General features: G+C 47.5%; 2 protein-coding genes across 5 annotated transcripts in view; one reads left to right on the top strand and one right to left on the bottom strand.

Moving 5' to 3' along the window:
* Positions 1 to 263: 263 nt before the first annotated feature.
* CEP68 (centrosomal protein 68) lies at positions 264 to 12,587 on the top strand. The gene is given in 8 exon segments (XM_007464109.1): positions 264 to 396; positions 399 to 480; positions 482 to 599; positions 2,259 to 3,788; positions 5,250 to 5,372; positions 7,804 to 7,900; positions 11,454 to 11,626; positions 12,564 to 12,587. Coding segments are annotated over 8 exon segments (2,280 nt in total).
* A 4,303-nt stretch (positions 12,588 to 16,890) lies between these two features.
* The window catches only part of RAB1A (RAB1A, member RAS oncogene family), a 26,601-nt gene continuing 24,404 nt past the window's right edge, over positions 16,891 to 19,087 (bottom strand). For 2 of the 4 annotated variants that reach the window (XM_007464105.1, XM_007464106.1), the window contains 2 exons: positions 17,957 to 18,088; positions 16,891 to 17,700 (listed from right to left, as the gene is read on the bottom strand). In XM_007464105.1, coding sequence (XP_007464167.1) covers positions 17,503 to 17,700; positions 17,957 to 18,088 — 330 coding nt within the window. In that variant the 3' untranslated portion in view covers positions 16,891 to 17,502. The remainder of the gene's footprint in view (positions 17,701 to 17,956; positions 18,089 to 19,087) is intronic. The other 2 variants (XM_007464107.1, XM_007464108.1) reach the window with 2 other exon arrangements.

The raw sequence follows: 19,087 nt of genomic DNA, 5'->3' as shown, positions 1-19,087 counted from the left end.
GCCACACAACAGTGGAGGACACAGTGACGTGCTCCCGTGTCCCCTGTGGAAGGGTCTGGAGCTGAGGAAAAGCCAGACCTCTCTGTTTTCCTTCGAGGAGGGAGCCATCATTTGCTCTTTAGGCCAAAAAAGTGTTTGTCTTAATCATTAAAAGGTAAAAAACAAGGTTTCTTAGCCGTAGATGCAGAAAGCTTCTCTTCTCTCCCCTTCCCATTTTGTAGGGAGCTGAAGCTTCAGCAGAGCCCTGATCTAGGAACATCTCCATGGCCCTGGGAGAAGAAAAGGCAGAGGCAGCTGCGGCCACGAAGGCCCTGTGCCCTGGGGGGTGGAGCTGCCTGCATCAGGAGCTGGACCCCGCAGGGCCTGCGCGTGGGGAGCAGCCACCCCACCTGCAAGCCGAGGGGGGCCTGCCTCCCCTGTTGGGGGTGCCCAGGGGCTCCCTGCCCCCGCCTGCCACGGTGGGACTGGCCCTGGCCCCTCGGGAGCCTGCCAGCGGGGCCAGCAGGGAGCTGGCAGCGGGTGGGTCTAAGGCGGATCTCAGTTCCCTGCTTCCCCCTGCCAGCCTGGGGACTGGAGATGGGCACCCCGTGAGAAGCCAGGTAGGGGCTGAGGCAAGTGGGGCTGTAGCGTCACCTAAAGCTGTCCTGTGAGAGTACCTTCCAGCACTGTCTCAGCCTCTGACACGCTTTCCCAGCCCCTGTACGAGGTGGGGAAGTCGGGGAGCTTGGGTGTGATGATTTCTGTTTTACAGGTTCACATGGAGAGTTGGGCCTTGGGGCCAGCAGGGGGCTCTGTCCACAGCATCTCCTGTTCCTCAGGAGTGTGACTGGTGACCTTTTGAGGATCAGGGAAGCTATGGCCAAGACCTGCTGTCCAGAGGGCTGGGCCAGGGGAGCCCTGACAGGGGGAGCCATGTCCTGTTTTTGACTTGGTGATGTGTAGGCTCTACGGGGCCCCTGAGGAGATGTGCGAAAGGAGGGTCCAGGGCTGTGGGCTCCTGAGGGCTCTGAGACTGTATCTCCTTGGGACCCAGGGAACCTGGCGGTACCTTAGAGCCCCTATGGTGGGCAGCACCATCTCTGGGCAAGAAGAATTTGGGGGGCCTCCCTGATTACAGGGCAGCCTCGCCTAATGGGAGTCACGTGGAGCAGGGAGTCCTGCCTGTGTCTGTGACCTCAGGCAAATCACCGGATCTTTCAGGCCCTCAGTATAGTTGGGAAGGTTATCTGATGGACCTGCCCCTCCCATCTCTACGTCCTGTTGTGTTCTGCTTGCCAAGGCCTTTCATGGGAACGGCTTTGATCTCTTCCATGGCACCTGTGGCATTGACCGCCACATGCTGCCCCCAGAGGCCCATCTTGTGAGGAGGTGCTGAGCTGACTGGGAGAAAACAGGCTAGGCCCACCTGCTTGGGGGCTTGGGGCGGTGCCAGGCTCGGGTACCTGAGTCAGATTCAGTGAGGCCGGCAGCACGTGAGCCAACACAGAAATGGGCTGTTTCCTGAGTGCGAGTCTGGTGCTATTATAACTCTGCTGTTTGTGGAGCTCTCACCCTGTGCTTTTCACCCTTGAGCTCATTTAATCCACATGTCCTGAGGAAGCGGTCCTATCACTACCCCCATTTTACAGGTGAGAGAAGTGAGGCTCAAAGTCGTACATCTGGAAGCTGGCAGCTAGGGGCTGGCCTCAGGTCTGTCTGGTTCCAAAGCCCATGCCCTTAACCTCTGTGCTCTCCTGCCCGCCTTGGGGGCAGCCTCTTCATCGAGCATGTTAAAAACTTGAAGTGAAGAGGCTGAGGTGAATGACTCATTTTGCCACGCGTCACCGCTGGGTGTGAGCTGAGCCAGGTGGGCTGCCTGAGTGCCAGGTTTGGATGTGAGTCCTGTCAGAGACAGAATGGTTGAGGTTCTGCCTGTCCAGGACACGCTTCTCAAAGGTTAGGCAGTGTGTTCCAGCCTCAGCACGACAGAGCTATTTGAGTTCTGCTCACTCACGAACTAGGCATCTGCGTAGGAAGAACTTTGGAAAGGAACAGGGGGTAGGATCAGTTCGGGGCAGGCAGTCTGCTCCCCAGAGCAGGCTGCGTCTCCAGTCACCAGCAGCACACTCTGTCTGATTCTTGCACCAGGTAGCAGGCTCTTCCTTTCAAGACCTTTCCTGAGTATCATCTGGGTCCCCAGAGAAAAGTGCCAACTTGTCATTGAGGAAAGAAATTTGGCGTGCTTATTTTCACCTTTTCCTTCCCTCCTGTCACTGCAGATGGAGGAAACTAGGCTTTCTGCCTCAGAGGAGCTACCTCAGACTCACACCATTCCCAGAACCACCGCCCTTTGCTCAGGACATGATGCTGACACTGAAGAGGACCCGTCCCCAGTGGAGTCGCCGCAGGCGCTAGACCACAGCCCACAGTCTCACATCTCAGGGTTCCCGTTCCCGTCAAGGTGGAGGTCCGCGGTGAGCCCAGGTGCCACTGCGCCTCAGTCTTCCAGCTGCAGCGTCTGTGCCCCATCCCCAGGCAGCAGCCTCCAGGGTCACCAGGAAAAGGTGGAGCCTCAGAGTTGCTCCCTTGCCAAGGTCTCCTCCTCCCTGGAGCTGGCTGTCCCGCCGTTGGCCCCCTCGCTGGTGGGGCTGGGGCCTCGGCTCCAGTGGTCGCCCCAGCCAGTGTCCTCAGGGGGCGATGCTCGCGGGCTGGGCAGGAGGCGCCTCTCCTTCCAGGCTGAGTACTGGGCCTGCGTGCTGCCGGATTCCCTGCCTCCCTCCCCTGACCGCCACTCCCCGCTCTGGAGCCCGAATAAAGAGTATGAAGACCTCCTGGACTATACTTACCCCCTCAGGCCCGGGCCTCAGCTCCCAAAACACCTTGACAGCCGCGTGCTGGCTGAGCCCGTCCTGCAGGACTCAGGCATAGACCTAGATAGCTTCTCTGTCTCCCCAGCAAGCACCCTGAAGTCACCCACTAATGTCTCGCACAGTTGCCCACCAGCAGAGGCCGCTGCCCTGCCGTTCTCAGGGCCCAGAGAGCCAATCCTTAAGCGGTGGCCCTCTGGAGTACCCCAGAAGCAGGGCAGTGTGGGGTTGGCATCTTGTAGCCCCACTGCCTCTACCCCCAGAGCCCCAGGCAGTAGGGACACTCCTTGGGAGAGCAGAGAGCCAACCCTGAGGGGCCTGAAGCAGTGGCCACCTGTGGGCAAGCACCTTGAGCTGGGCTCTCCCCACCTGAGAACACGGGACAGAGGGTGGCCCTCACCCAGGCTGGAAAGGGAGAAGGGGGCCAGCCAGGGTATCGGGCGCTTCGCCTGCACGGAGTCTGGATGGAAACCACAAGAGGAGGCGGAAAGTGATGACGAGTATCTGGCCCTGCCCTCTCGGCTGACGCAGGTTTCTAGCTTGGTTTCGTATCTGGGTTGCATTCCCACCTTGGTGCCCCTGCCCACTGATGCTGCCGAAGGGCAGAGATCCCTGGATGTGTCAGACAGTGATGGGCCAGCTTCCCTCCCGTCAGACTCCAGCCAAAGCCAGCTTCCCTCTGGGGCTGCCCTCAGAGGGTCCCGAAGCCCTGAGGACCACAACCACTGTTTGCTACGCCCCTTCGTCCGCGCAAGGGGCTCAGCGGGAGAGGGCAGTCTGGTGAGCAGCCAGACCCTGGGGGCCTCCTCTGGACCACTGAGAACACGCGCCTCCTTGCCGGCGATGTTGGACCAGCGGGCATCCTCGGATCCGGATGCCGAGGGGCAGCCTCCCAGGAAAGGAGGAGAGCGGGGAAAAGAGTCGCTCGCGCAGGGGGTGAAGGTAAAGGCGGCCTCGCAGAGGGGTCTTCTTCCTTCCCCCAGCCCGCTAGCCTCATAATAAAACCTACTGACACTGAGTACTTACGCGCCAGGCACTGCATTGCACCTTCTCCTGTCTAACCCTCGTGACTTTCTACTGGCGTTCTCATGTCACAGTTGGAGAAAAAGGCAGTGAGAGATGAGGTAACCTACCCGTTCACAGTTAGCAAGGGCTGAGCCTGAGCTGCTAACCACTACCCAGGCTGCTCCCCGAGGCACTTGACCTTGAGGATTAACAGGTACTCTGCACAGGAAGGACCGGCGCTCAGATGCCTTCAGGAAATAATGGGCTCAGTGAAAGTGCTTCGTGGCCGAAGGACTTCTCAGAGCTTCAGTTTGATAAAGTGGTGTAACTGCAGGGTCGGAGGTATCAGATGCACTGTTTCCTGGGCTTCTCGGTCACTGAACCTTCTCTTGTGGACCACCTGATACCACCAGGAGATGGAGCTAATACTCCGAGGAATCGGGTTGTCAGTGTCAGGCAGATGTGAACTTTGGCTCAGTCTCTTTAGTTTTGCTCGCTTGTAGAATGGGGAGCTTTGCCTCTGTGGGACTGTCGTGTGGACTAAATTAAGTAATTCCTGCCAAGGGCTTTGCGTAGTCCCTGACACAAGGATGTTTGGAGTGTGGCTGTACACACACTCGGAGAGCCCACGGCCTGCCTTCCGGCTAAGCGCCCAGGTGCTGTGTCCACACGGCAGCAGGGCAGCCAGCCCGAGGGCTGTGTCCCCAGGAGCGACATCACAGAAATTTTCTAGCTCTCAAGGAGGGCTTTAACCTACCCCCCGATGTCCCGTGGATGACTTCACTTGTATGGTGGAGCAGGTAGGACAGGTGTTAGCGTGTGCCCTCCTTTGTGATGAAAGACTGAGAGAGACCATGGGGTGAAGTGCTTGGGTCACGGCCACCCCTGATGAGTGGGTGGCAGGAGTCTAGGGCCTCAACTTCCTGGGCGGGTGGGAGCAGAACAGGGACAAGCAGTTTTAATTCAGTCGTTTTCAGGCATAGGATCAGGTCAGTCATGAACACGGTCACGTATTTTACGTCCACGTCTTCCCCAGGAGCAGTTTTAGAGTTGGCGGTAGTGCTGACCCAGGAACTGGCCTCTGTGCCAGGCAGGCCCCTTCTGGGCTGTCCCCGTCCCTGCCCTCACCTGAGCTCCTCTGTCCCTACCTGCGGGGCTGGACTTTCTCAGACCGAGGGGGCAACAGAACCAGGTGCGCTCTTCTTACTGCCCTGGCGGAGGTCTGGAGTCACGGGGTGGGGACAGGCATGGAGGAGAGAGGAGATAGCGCCTCAGTGGGGAATGCTCTCGAAAGGTGCACAGTCTGTATCCTGGGATTCCCCCAGGTATTATTTTTAGCCTTTGAAAATGTAAACAGCGGTTCCACAGGTAACACCACGTGTTAATTTGTCTACACAGACATTTTGCTGTCAGCTGGAAGAGCTGATCCGCTGGCTGTATAATGTAGCAGAAGCTGCTGACCACCTGACTGCATCCAGGTCCAGCCTTACAGGCCTCAAGTCTTCTCTGCAGCTTTACCGGGTAATGTGTGGTCCTGGCATCTGACTGTTCACTCATGAGAGTGGTGGCTAAATTACTTGATTAGAAAGTAGAAGTTCAAATAACTGACACTGTGTATGTTGTGGTCCGTTGACTTTTACCTGAAATCTAATCAGAGGTTCTTTTCAAATTCTTAGAGCTGAAAAACTGTAACATGTATGAGTTATTTCCCAGGCCAAGTAGAATTTGAAGAAAGTGCATTTTATTTATCCTCAATCAAAAATACTTCAGGGTTATTTGTGATGTGATTTCCCAAATATCTCAGGGATTGATAGGCATAGATCTGCACTCTTCGGAAGTCATGAGTCACACATGGCTATTGAAATTAAGTAAAATTAAAGATCAGATTTTTCAGTTATCTGGCCACGTTCCAAGTGTTCAGTCATCACGTCTGTCTGGTGGCTACCATATTGATTGAACAGAGCATTCAGAACCTTTGCAGCATCACAGAAAGCTCTTTTGGACAACACTGACTGGATTTAAGGATCTGAGCTGCAATTGTACTGACTCCAGAATATACGCAAGGCATTTTGATGGTATTTAAACAAAAATAGGATCCAGTTTGCTTCTCAAGGTATTTTTTTGGGGGTGGAGTTTTGCCTCTTTTTAGATTTTGTTATTTTAAAAATCTTTGTGGGTTCCAGTTAACTTGACTTTAGAACAGGTGTATTTTGGGTGACAGTTTGTGCTATTCTGGCATAATTATCAGTAGGTCCCCCTTCATTCTCAAAAGTGTTCTGAATTGGATGATAATCAGTTACCCTAAGTATAAACATTAACTGTGACTGAAGTACCCACTGACTTCTGGCATGTCTGGTTGGCCAAGCCTTTCTCACCTCTTCTGAAGGAGCAGAGGTGGTATTTGTGGTCTGAAACTGATGCTAGTCTCGAAAGGGTTTTCTGGGACAGTTCTTTGAGTAGGAGAGCGTGTGATTTACTTGTGCCTGAGCCAGGGCCGTACCACCCCACTCAGAGCTCCCACCACACCCAGGCAGGAGGGCGGGCCTTTGTTTTACAACTTGGAGCCTACTAAGGTTTAGGGGAGGGGGCTTGCCTGGGTGGGCCAGCTGCCCTACCCTAGTGGGAATGCTGTTTCCTGCTGTATGGAGAGAGGCTGCCAGAGTTCCTTCCCCGGAGTACGCTTGAGGAAGGAGAGGAAGGCCGAGTGCAGGGGTCCTCTGGGTGGGACCCCTGGAGAATATGTGCAGAGCTGGGCAGGGCCCACCCCCGGGAGGCCCAGGGGCAGCACCACTGTGGGGAGAGGACAGTGCCTGGAAATTGCCCTAGTTGGATCTACCTGGGTGGCCTTTCTGGAGTGCCCCAGCCCCGCTCCCGTCAGAGCAGGTGTCACATAGAACAGCTCCATGCCCTCCGTTTTATCCCGCATTCTGTCCTCCTGCACCTCCACTTCCAGGGTGGTCGTAAGCAACTATCTTGCTCTGTGGGTAGAGCTGAGATCTGAGCTGGGAGTTACCCCTGCAGGTCAGCAAAGCCTAGCCCACTTGTGTCATCCACACAGCTGTGTCACAGAGTGGGACCACACTGTCAGTCCCTCCCTACACAGAATGGGGCTTGGCTCAGGCATATGTATGAGCTACCTTGACCTAATATAAGCACGCACGCTTGTGTTCATGTATTTTCACTTGTGACTCTCTCTTACATACTTTGTCTTAATAACACAGTGGGTTCCTGGCAGCATATAAACTGCAGAGGGTGCTGAAGAATAAAATAATAAGTATAGGTAATAGGGCAAAGGAAAACTGAAGACAGGAATACAATAAATCCAAAAGGAAAATTGTAACTTCAAAATTAAACTGCCAGTTTCTGCACCCTGTACTAAAGGTGGTCACGGATTTGACTTTACATCTTAGCACCTAAAGGAAAAACCAAAAACGGCTACAAGGCTTGATACTGCGAGGGGAAAAGAAATCAGCTGCTTAGGAGACTGTCAGCTTCCCTGACACCTTCCCATGTCCTGAGGTCCACAGAAAGCAGGACATTGAGGGGAGGACGTGGGGCGAGGCAGCAGCTCCCTGTGGTCACGTGAAAGCGTTGCCCTTGTGGCTCTTACTTACCAGGTTCATGTTTTGAGACTCTCACAGGCCTGTGAGTTTAAAGAGAACCCTGTGAGGTGTGGCACAAGCAGGAAACCCTGACTCCAGGCTGTTCGTGAGCCAGGCTCTGCCAGGGAAAAGAAAGCTTTTCTTTTGTCAAACTGTAAACAGAAAAAAGGATTGACTCTGTGTTTGCCTTGGGCTCAGAGAAGGTGAAGTTAAACTATCGTACTGTTCACTTGGATTCTGAAGACTGGGTGGGTTAAAAGGGGAATCCAGCTACTGAACAAGGGATCATTTTTAATAACTTCTACGAAATGGTAGTAATGAAAGTTTTTTTTTTTTTGATATGCTTTAAGCAATTTAAGAAAGATATAGATGAACACCAGTCCCTGACGGAGAGCGTCTTACAGAAAGGGGAGATTCTACTTCAGTGCCTGTTGGATAATACCCCAGGTGAGACGCTTGAGGTTTTGAATTAAGCCAGGGCTTAATACCTCTCAGTGTAAGTCCGGGACCCACACTGTCACTGGGAAGGAGCCTAGTGCCAGAGTCCCCGCCGTCCGTACCCGTTGCCTTCGACTCCCACAGCCATCTGCCAGCCCGTCGAATCATCACAGCCCCGCAAACACATGAGGCAGTCACAGCCCTGCAGGTGCTAAGAAGTTAGGCATTGAGCCTGCAAGAACCGTGCTCTCTAGTTTCTGCTTTTATCTTTCCTTGGTGGTGTCCTGGATGGGAATGCTGGCTTTAGTCCTGTCCTTGGCTTTCGGCTAGGGTCCTGTCCTTGGCTTTCGGCTAGGGTGCTCACAGCGGGGAGTCCCTAGGGTTCCCATCCTTTCGCAGTGCAGGCTGGACCCCTCTCAGATTATCTGTTTGGGGAGGGATTTGTTCCAGGACCTGAGAGCAGTCAGTCTATTCTACAGGAAGAGACTGAAGGAAGAAGTGAACTGATGAGAGGGGACAAGTGGACAGCAGTGCACAAACTAAGCTCGAGCCCCTTTTGCAGGATGGGGTCCCAGGTTAGAAAGGGGTGAAAATCACAGACTTCGAGAGTACATTTCAGTGTGCAGGGGGCAGGGGTTTACGACTGGCCTTGACCTTGCTGGGGGCAGGTATGATAGGATGAGCTAGGAGAACGCTAGGTTAAAGCAGTGAACTGATGGACCACCCCCCTGCCCCCGCCAAGAGCAGCCGCTATTTTCTTGTAAGACTGAACAACCAAGTGTTGAAAGAGCCCGTCTATGTCTTGCCTCAGTTTTGGAGTGAAATGGGGTTTACGCTGGAAGCAAACAGCATAAGCAGAAGTGGGCAGGACCCACTGGCTTGAGATGGGAAGAGGTGGCGCTTTCCTGACCAGAAGTGGTGGGCGGTGGGCGGTAGGGAGGTGGTGGAGACCGGAGTTTCTCAGCCTGAGCACCGCTGACGCTCTGGGCCATGCGATGCTTTGCTGTGAGGGGGCCGTCCTGTCGTTGCAGGGTGTTCAGCAGCGTCCCTGGCCTCTACCCATTAGACGCCAGCAGCACCTCCCCAGTTGTGACAACCCTGAACGTCTGCCAAAAGTCCCCTGGGAAGAAAAAACCGAGATTGAAAACTGTGAATGGGCAGAGGGGTTTTGATGGGACGAGCAGCCACTGAAGGGTTTTCAGCAGGGCATGGCTTATCCAGTGTGAATTATGTGAGCCCTTGGTGATCCCCTGCCTGCGGGAGGCCTTTGTCTTGGCTCTTCTGATGTTCTCTTGCACTAGGGTTTTTAGGGTTTTTTGGTTTTTATTGGGGCAGAAATTCAATATGCCAGGCTCCTTTGCCACTTGTAATTACACCAGTATCTTCTTGAATACTGTGTGCTGAAGCACTTGACATACCGGTTTTTTCATTCCATCACAGCCCTGTGAGATGGATACTATTATTACTCTTATTTCACAGAGCTGTGCATCTGCCTTGGGCCACACAAAGAGTGGCAGCCTGGCTCCAGCCCCTGTGCGCTGACCCCCCGGCTCAGGCTCCTGCACCTCCAGACTCAGCAGCACAGAAGAGCTCAATACCAGGACACTTCCTGGAGGCCACGTGTAACAGTGGGCTTCTTACAAGCTTCAGGTTCTTGGACCTTCATTTAAAAAGTGATTCAGTAATACTTCTTAGTGCTTAATCAGTAATAACAACCCACTTTGCCCTCCTCTCCAAAGGAGTCTAGAGGTATTTTACTGCCCAAATAAGAGGCTTTTAGGGAATTCCCTGGTGGTCCAGTGGTTAAGACTCGGCCCTTTCATTGCTGTGGGCCTGGGTTTGATCCCTGATTGGGCAACTAAGATCCCACAAGCTGCACAGTGCAGCCAAAAAAAAAAAGAGGCTTTTGGGTATTCTATGGTTTCAGAGTGACACCCTGCCCCTCCCGACCCTCTGCTTAGAATAATCAGGAACTTGGCTGTTTTGTGAAAATCACAACTTTCCCTAGACATTCACAGGGTCTCTCCAGCTAGGTGCACAACTCTTCTTTCCAGAGCATGCTGTCAGAGACAGTGGAGCCTGAGCATGGACACCTCCCATCCCGCCCCCCCGCCCCCCTCAAGCTTCTTCAGAGCCTGCTTCCTTCCTCAGCCACAAGTATAACTTTAGGGACAGGCCGTCAGATTAATTCCTTCAAAACCTGCCCATCTCGGCCTCCAGCCAAAGGCCTCCCCAATGGCTATCTGGCAGGTTTTCACAACATTTTGACCCAGTTACTTTGGTGCATGAGTTGATGGTCCTGTCTCACACACTAATTTCTCATTATACTGGATCAAATAACTAGAACCCATTGGCATCAAGCTGAACCAGGCTCCTGTATGCATGTATTCAATTAAAACATCAAAGTCTCAACTGAGAAAGATAATTTCATCACTGTTCCCAGCTTTCCTTTTATTTGGAGCCAACCAAATGTTCTAACATTGTAAAATAAAAGTTCAAAAAATAAAGGTCCCCTGAATCCCACTGACCACTCGCAGGAGGACCGGGCAAAGGTCTGGTGAATGTGGGAGGGCAGAACCCAGCCCATCTGCCTTTCCAGGTGAGCTGTGCTGTGTGCCCTGGCCGCACTCCTCGGCCTGCCTTGCTGGCTCTCATACAGTTGTCAGCTGGGCACGTTGCCCCGATGATGCCGCACTGACGTGGCTTCCCCAGGGGCTGATCTCAACACAGCCAGCCCCTGTTCCTTCTTCCACCCATCTGTCAGTATCCTTTGCAGATAGGCAGCTTCCCCTTTCCCTTCCTCCGTTAGCAGATGTTGCAGCTGTGGCAGGAAACTAGGGAGAGTGTGAACACAGCTGATAAAGGCGCAGGAAGCAAAAGCAGCCTTTGTGTTTAACAAAGGAAGTAAAGTTTTTAAGAGAAAGAAACAAGCCTGCTGTGGGTGATGCACTCTGAACCTAGCCCATCCCTTCCTCAAATGAATACTTGACCTGTAGGGGATGGAATCTTGGCCTCACTAACCCTCTTGTCTTAGTCTGCTTTCAGGTAATTTTCTTTTGAAGTCTGTTCATTTAGGACCCACAAAAAAGGGTTCACAAGCATTCCCATATTACTAGATCACCCACATATGTGCTAAATGACAGTCCCACAGCCAACAAGCTGATAGGACCTGGTAGCAGGACCCAGAGTCCTAATCTTGGCATGTTGTTTTGGTTCATTTCACACTTCTGCCCCACAGGATCTGGGTGTGTGCCCTGGGTCTTATCTCTAAAAGTCAGATAATTCCAGTCACCAGACACCTATGTCTCTGTGCCTTTTTGTGGATTACGTTAACTCCAAAGTGGAGCCAATGAAATAATTCTCTCAGCTTTAATCAGAAGTTAACAGCATAGATCCTCCAGTGCAATACAGTCCCTGGAGAGTCACTGTCAAAAAAAAAGTGGACATTGTGAAACTATTGCCATGTTCCTGTCTTGTATAAAGTGCGACACCCTTATATGTTCTTTTGAAAACACACTTGCATTGTCTCTTTGGCCTGACTGCTTTAAACCTCATTTGTTAGTGTTAAAGGACATCCTTGGGAGGATCTCCAGGCAGCCCAGCGAGCTGGAGAGCCATGCAGATCACCTGTATGACACAATCTTAGCCTCTCTGGACACACTGGCTGGCTGCACCCTCATCCCCGAGAACACACCAATGGCACACCGGAATGCCAGTGTGAAGGGGATTAGCCTGGTAAGTAGAGCAACCCAAGAGAACATCTGTCCTTGTGCCCAGTTAGGGTACAGAGCTCCTGCTCTAACAGTTGGCTGTTTCTTAGCAGCTTGTCGAGCTAAGAGCTGCTGAAACAAATGAGAGGCTGGGAGAAGCCCCTGATACTGAAAAAGGGAGATGCTGCCATTGCCAGGAAGGGGGGCTGGTGTCTTCCAGTGATGATGAAAGCTTACTGTGGTGCTTCCCATTACTCAGTTTCAGCCCTGCACCTGCTGAGGACTAGGGTGCTCTAGCTTCCGGTCTATGCAGACCCGACACTGCCCCCACCTCCCACGAGAACAACTGCAAAATTTCCCTGTACCTACTTTTTTATGTCTGCACATGTACACTTCTCCAGTACAAGCTGCCTCTGTTCTGCAGACTCTTCTCACCCAACTCATTTGGTGCCCCATCTCTAAGCAACTCTTAACAGCACCAAGTACCCAGAGGGATCCAGAATTGCTGACTACTCTCCATACCTCCTTTTCCTGAAAAGGCTCCCTTCCAAAAAAGGCTAGGGGGATAAGATGGGAGTTCCATGCCTTGGAGACTTAACAGTACAACTTCTTATCTCTGGGAAAGTCAAGCAGGAGTCATAGGGAAGGGAGGCTGAGAGAACAGAGGGATCACTGCTGGCTGTGGGGTTGCCGCTGCCCAACATGATGATTCCACAACTGGAGCATACTTTCTCTGAAACTTCCTCTCCTACAGCCGAAATCTGGCGTTTAACTCATAGATTTTCTGGGTGAGAATTCACTGTAGACAAAAGGTAAAGGATAAATCCAGGTATATCGAGAGTTTGCCTCAAATAAATCTAAGCAGTAGTCATTTTAATTCTAAAATGAATGCAGGTGACTGCCGTGTCATTTCTTCCTCTGCAGCATTCTGCCTGTAACAGATGCTTCTCTTTCTCTTTCAGGCATCTTCTCAGGAAGAGATGTAATCTGTTAGCCAAAATCTGGCTATTGGGAAACTTTCAGAAGTCCTTGTTAAGAGCCATTCAGTACTGAAATCAAGGGGGGAAACTTTCATGTTCTAGCTTTAAAATGCCTTTCTCTTCCCTGAAGTAAGGGCTGTTAACTATTTTTATTTAAAATGAATCCTTCCAAATTAAGGTTTTCCTTTGGTGCTTCTCTACAAAGAGCATGTATGTAGCTTTGCGGCTGTTGATAAAATAATGCAAATAAGGCTTACAGGTCTTTCCTCTGTCCATTTAAAAAGAGTAGAGAGCACTCCTAAACTCGTCCACCTGCTGAGATCATTTAAAGAAGGTATGAGAAAGCAGGTACCCAATACTTGGTATTCTCGGGCATACAAGAGGATTCAAGAGACTGGTGGGGCAGGAACTTGGGTCTTTTCATAAAATGAAGCATAGGCTTATAAATCCCTCCTCTTCGAAGAGACACTTAACTCTCCCAATTAATAGAAGGTTCTGAACAAATAGAACCTCTGTCAGTTATTTTGGGCTGTTGTTAGGATATCTTTTATCATCCTAAGTGCTCAGGGCTCCATCTGCCTGCCTAACTAACATCTTAAAGGAGAATGTGTTAGGGACTTGGGGAACTGCCACTGAGCTTCAGCCGGACTATGGACTAATTATCTGCTTTAAGGGTACCTCCGGGAGGAGCCTTCCTCCATTTCTGCTCTCCCTTGGAAGAGTAGTCCAAGGTCAGAGAAGGGCATGGATAGGATCACACAGCCTGGCTAACTACAGAAGCTAAGGCTGTCGATAGTGAGGGGAAAAAGGTAATTCTTCATTGCTTTGGGAGTTGACATGTAAGTAAGTATCTTGTAGAGAGAAAAAAAAAAAATCTATGGATCAGCCATTTAAAGCCAGTTCTGTGGCTTTTTAAAGCAAAATGATCAGCTACTGCTGGTAACCACAGATTCTGCAAAAATAAAAAAGCACTTAAAAAGAAGTTTTATTGGGCTGTGAATGAACACAGGAGGAGGAAAGCACTTTCCCCGTTTACTTTTAGTATTACTGTGGGCTAAGACTTGAGGAAAGGTTCTTCACACTTAAATATGTGAGATAAACACTTACAGATCTTTTTTTCAAACTCCAGATTCTCATTTGAGAAGGGTGCTTAAGAAAGGAAGATCTTTTGAGTTTATAAAGCAATGAACAAGTCACCTGAACCCAGAGAAGGTAACATTAGAAGTTATTCTCATAGAGCAGACTTCTGATATCCCCTCAGAATAAAACATTTAATACAACATTAGCCTCTTTAAGAGAAGTTGTGGACTTTAGTTTTGGGGGTTGAGCCACATAATCTTAACACCATCTCGTCCACCTAGGTTTGAACTAAAATCCTATGAACGTGACTTTTCTGCTTCAAAATTTCTCAGACTTTATGCTGGAAAATGAGCTATAAGTTCTAATATTTAAAGATTAACTATGAAGTAAAACTATATATAATTCAATAGTAGCTATATAAAATGCAGTATTTCAAGTGCCTCTGTTACTCTGGTATGATTTGTCATAATGCTTAAGGGCATGATCAGAACTAAACTGTGTATTATGATTCTGCCATCTCTATTTTAATCTTGGTTCCACACATAGTGAGATTTAAAAAGACAAAACACCTTCCTAGCAGATCACTATATATGTAAAATATTTTTAAAAGCCTAGAATTGGTTTAAAAGGCCTATCTAATGGCCTCTGTTCTTAAATTGATATTATTTCACCTTTTCTCTGTGGCTATAAATTGGTACATGCCTTTCCAATGAGTGTGTTACAAGATAGCCCTTGGGAGTTAAACCATTTATTTACTAACATTTGATCGGCATGAAAATAAGTCTTACTCGTCAGCAAAAACATTGAAGATGACAACCCTATAGAAACTAACTGGCTGATGGTATTTTATAGCAGTTGAATGCTGAACATGCCATTCTACCATTCAACCTAATAATTATAATCAGCTTCAGCTGACAGGAATTTTCACAGAATATTTTATTTCGGAGTACCCTGTTTCCCAACAAAGTACTGCTTTTACCTAGAGATGATCTAAGATATTTTTGTTCACCTCCTTTGAAGTAAGGTGTGACTGAAGGGTGCCTACTCTGGACCTAGTTGTGAATGCCACTGAAGAGTATCAACACAACTGTTAATGATGTCTTCGGCCGTGCTATAAGAAGTTTGTTTAAGACCTCCCTTACAACGCAAGCTGAAATTGTTTCTGACTAGGAAGATGCGGCCAGCAGCATTCCATGAGCAAATACAGCCAGGTTAGATTCAAGTGGCCTGGCTGGCCAGTGCACTGTGGTACATATTACCTTAAGGACAGCAGTGCCTTACAGTGACATATCATGTAGTTCCAAAATCCCAAGTTTACCTGTATTATAATTTCCTAGTAGTCCCCTTAAATTAGTAGAACTTAAGTCCACAGGGAAGTGGCAGTACTAGGAGCTGGATTGGCAGTTTCAAAACCTGGGTTCTTGTTGAAGCTCCATGGCTAAGCTAATCTGCAAACAGGAGACAGTGTCAATACAGGGCTGTTTTGAAGTTTAAATGGGAACATAAAGAAGGGCCGATGTAAAATATGCTGCAATGGCAACATACATGCCAAAGGAAATTTTGGTCCAAGGTCGAAGAACAGGAAGTTACTGCTCATACCAGAATGGCTATCATTATTCTGTAAGGATTCCCAGAGACTGTGACTGCTTCGGTTTAGAATACTCTTCACTTCTGTAAGCTAATTCTTGGCAGCCACTTATATTATTTAAAATATGGCAAGCAATAACTCCCTTTACCGAGTTGAATGGACTATTAAAAGCCCATAGTAGCTTGAAATATTTGTACTTGAAAATGGGGGTAGGAATGGGAATTTTTTTTCCCCCCCAAACTGCATTTGTTGGCAAATTTAAAATAGCCAAGTAGTGAAGCATCCTGAAACATCTTACAGTAAGCCCCAGTCTGGACTGCCATGGAGGAAAAAGAACACTAGAATTTTCCGAAGTAAGTATGTAAATATGCTTACATCTCAGATTCATGTAATGTTTTTTGCTAACTCGCCAAGAATAAGCTGACAGTTTGAACAACTTGCTGTATAAAACTGAACTGCATCACACTTCTAACATTTGTACCATCTACTTTAAAACACAGTTTCTGAATTCTTTCCCCCTGTATACTGTATTGATAAGGCAAAAAAACAAACCTTCTGAAGCATTAAAAAAAAATCTTCATCCAAATAGCTACTGGTAACTTGAGGAATTTTTCAGTTGCCTTATGTGAGGATGAATAGATCCAACAAGCACATCTATAATACAAAGTAAACTGTGATTTTATTGTGAAATTCTCATAGATGGAAAATTAAATTGAATATTTATTCTGTCCATTTCATTTTACAATAATCTTACCACTTATTTTTGTACCGTGTATTTCAATTGCCTGTTTAGTGAAAATAAAGAAACCTATAATTTTTGGCTTGTTTTAGCTTAAATTTTACCATTGAATTAAAGACCCCACCATGAAATGCGTTGCCAACAGCCACATCCCAAGCCCCTAAGTAAAGAATGTTTTGGCTGCTAGTTCAACCCAAGGAAACAATCTTTCTTTGCCTTCTGTCACCTTAAAATGCCAGTGTTATTTAGCAAAAGATTTTTGTTCCCCGCAATAAAAACCAACCCTAAGATCTTTAAGGTCCTAGTTGACAGAATTTTCACACGTGTGCAAAATTCGACTGAAATAAATATATTTCTCTCATTTATCATTCCCACCCAGCATTCCTGTTTTCAGCTAATTTTAAGGGATATAATTTCTAAAATTAGGGCAAAGAGTCAACTTCCTGCGTTCTACCGCAATGCTTTAACTCGCCTCCAACCTACACAGCTGTGGAGGATAAGAGAGCTGACATCTGACGCCAAGCATGAAGAAACAATATTAGCACACGTTAGTCTAATCATCTGCCACTTAGGAAAGGTGTGCTGCTTTCCACCTCTACCACAGAATTAAAATGTTGATCAATGAAGCCATTTCAAATGGTTTTAGAGAAGGATCAGAGACAACAGGCTAGATAGCATACATCTCCCTGAACCACTAAACTTGGTTGAATCCCTATGCAGCACGGAAGCCTCCCTAGGTCATTTATTAGTTATATTATCTGGAAAGCATATTGGATGCTGCTCTAAGATAGGTCTACAATGCCCTGGTTGCACACACAAATGGCTGTTTTGAGTATAATGCAAGGCTCTATTTCCCTTTAGCCATAAGAATTAAAACAATACTTATCACCATACATTTGATATTACTTCCAATAAGTACAATATTTATTAAACATATCTTCAGTTGTTTTGTTACATAGTGTGCAACAAATTACAATATTCTGCAGCCACAAATTATATGCAGAGTATGAAGAAACTATTAATCAGATAGTGTAATCTTTCCGTTTATAACTCTACGAGGAAGAACTAGCAAATCAGATCTTACATATAACATCTCACTAAACTTTATGCATGGAAAGTGACAGACACTGGCTGTGCTGTTTGATACAAAATGGCTGAACTTCATCTTCAGAAGACTAAACCTGACATCTAAACATGCCAATATAAACATCAAAACAAAATATACTCTAACCAACCACGGGAAACAGTCTGGTATCAGGAAAGCAACAAGGATTACACACATTATTTTATAAACCAGCACACAAAGGTTTAAAACAGTTCTGAAAATGAAGTTAGCTGTCTTGAGTCAAGGGAATAAAAAAAAAGTCAGTATTGACCATTTACAATCTCTGACCTTTGTGGAGACGGTAAGAATCTGTTGTAGTGCAGCTACATACAGTACAATTCAGGCAATTTTTTTTCACTTGGGTTCAGATTGCAAATTCATTGCTGTGAGAAAAGGACGGAGGCAAATTTTAGCAGCAACCTCCACCTGACTGCTTGACCGGAGTGCTCTGAATTTTAACATTGGACTTCTCTGCACCACCAGCTGTTGCTCCAGGACCCATTCGCTTTTTAATCTCAGCTGCCATTGTCATGAAAGACTGTTCTACATTCGTTGCATTCTTAGCACTGGTTTCCAAAAATGGAATTCCGAGGGAATCAGCAAATTCCTAAGAGAATATATAAGGCACGATTAATTGAAAAATCTTTTTCACTTAGTGCATTTCATCATCTGAAATGGGGACTGATGAAGGACTAAGTTTACTGAATCCAAGTAGACACTGCACAAATTATTACTGTCAAAGTATTCTGGCGCATGTATTTTTAAAAGCTAAGGCGGTTGCGGCCATTGTGTGACTCCATACCCATATATAATTCAAATTCAGCACCTTCCAATTCAGTTTGAAAATCAAACTTTAAACATACCTTTGCTGTTGTGTAGTCTACTACTTTCTTTGTGGTCAGATCACATTTGTTCCCTACCAACAACTTGTTGACGTTTTCACTGGCATAACGGTCTATTTCCTGCAGCCACTGTTTAACATTATTGAAGGACTCCTAAAAAGACAGACATTTTAAAGAATGATAATATAGTTCTGGACACAACTGTTCTAATGAAGCAAGTGATAAACAGACGCATCTCTCCTGACCTAAGACGAGCTAGCGAGACAATCTAGCTACAAAAAAAGAACTCTTAATGCTGGGAAAGCAGTGAACTGACATATTAAAATGATACATACGTACATGAATAAGAAAACAGAATTTTAAGGCTTGAGGATGAAAATGCCTTATCTGAGAGGGAAATACAGCTCAGCATTAAACTACAGCTCAGGCAAATCGAATTGTTTTGGAGTATGCCATTTATATGCACTACAAATCCTGGTTTTTGAAACGTGACAAAATTTTTGTTTATGAATAAGCCTACTAAATGTGAACTACTAGAGATGTCAAAAATCATTAAATAAACGGGTCCAAAGTAAAGATGCTTGTTTTCTTTTCCATAGTCATATTTAAGGGAGGAAATTTTCCATTTTTAAATATTACAAGTCATTACTTGAGATTTTTAAAACTAGCAACATTTTTTCCCTCATGTTGATATCACTCACCCAATACTCCTAATGGTGCTGAATCTAAAGTCTATAATTCTAGCTATTTCCTAGTTAGCTATGATTTCATAGTTGAGGTGAGATTTAACATCTACAAGAATTATATATTCTAATTTTCAGAGTTCATCTTTCATTCTTTTCTTTGACGGGCAAAATAAAAGGACCCTGAAATTTTCTAACTTTCTGATCAAAAGAACAATTATGGCCCTCGGACCACATTCTTCACACTACCTCCACACCCCCCTACCTTCTTTCAACAGCTCACTTTTAGCTACTCACTCTCCTCTTAAAATCTTCCTCAAAGCTCATCCTATTTCTGAACCACATACTCCACAGGCAGAAGCCTCTAATCTTACTTTTGGCAATTCCGACAGGTCTAATTACCAGGCAAATTCCTGTTAACACTTGGCACCAAAAACACAGTATAAGCCAAACAATCCCAGTTCCCTAC

This window comes from Lipotes vexillifer, unplaced genomic scaffold (assembly GCF_000442215.2).
Source record: "Lipotes vexillifer unplaced genomic scaffold, Lipotes_vexillifer_v1.1 scaffold311, whole genome shotgun sequence".
In the NCBI taxonomy this organism is placed as follows: domain Eukaryota; kingdom Metazoa; phylum Chordata; class Mammalia; order Artiodactyla; family Lipotidae; genus Lipotes; species Lipotes vexillifer.
Note: the sequence above shows the minus strand (reverse complement) of the source record. Positions and strands in the feature narration are given on the sequence as shown.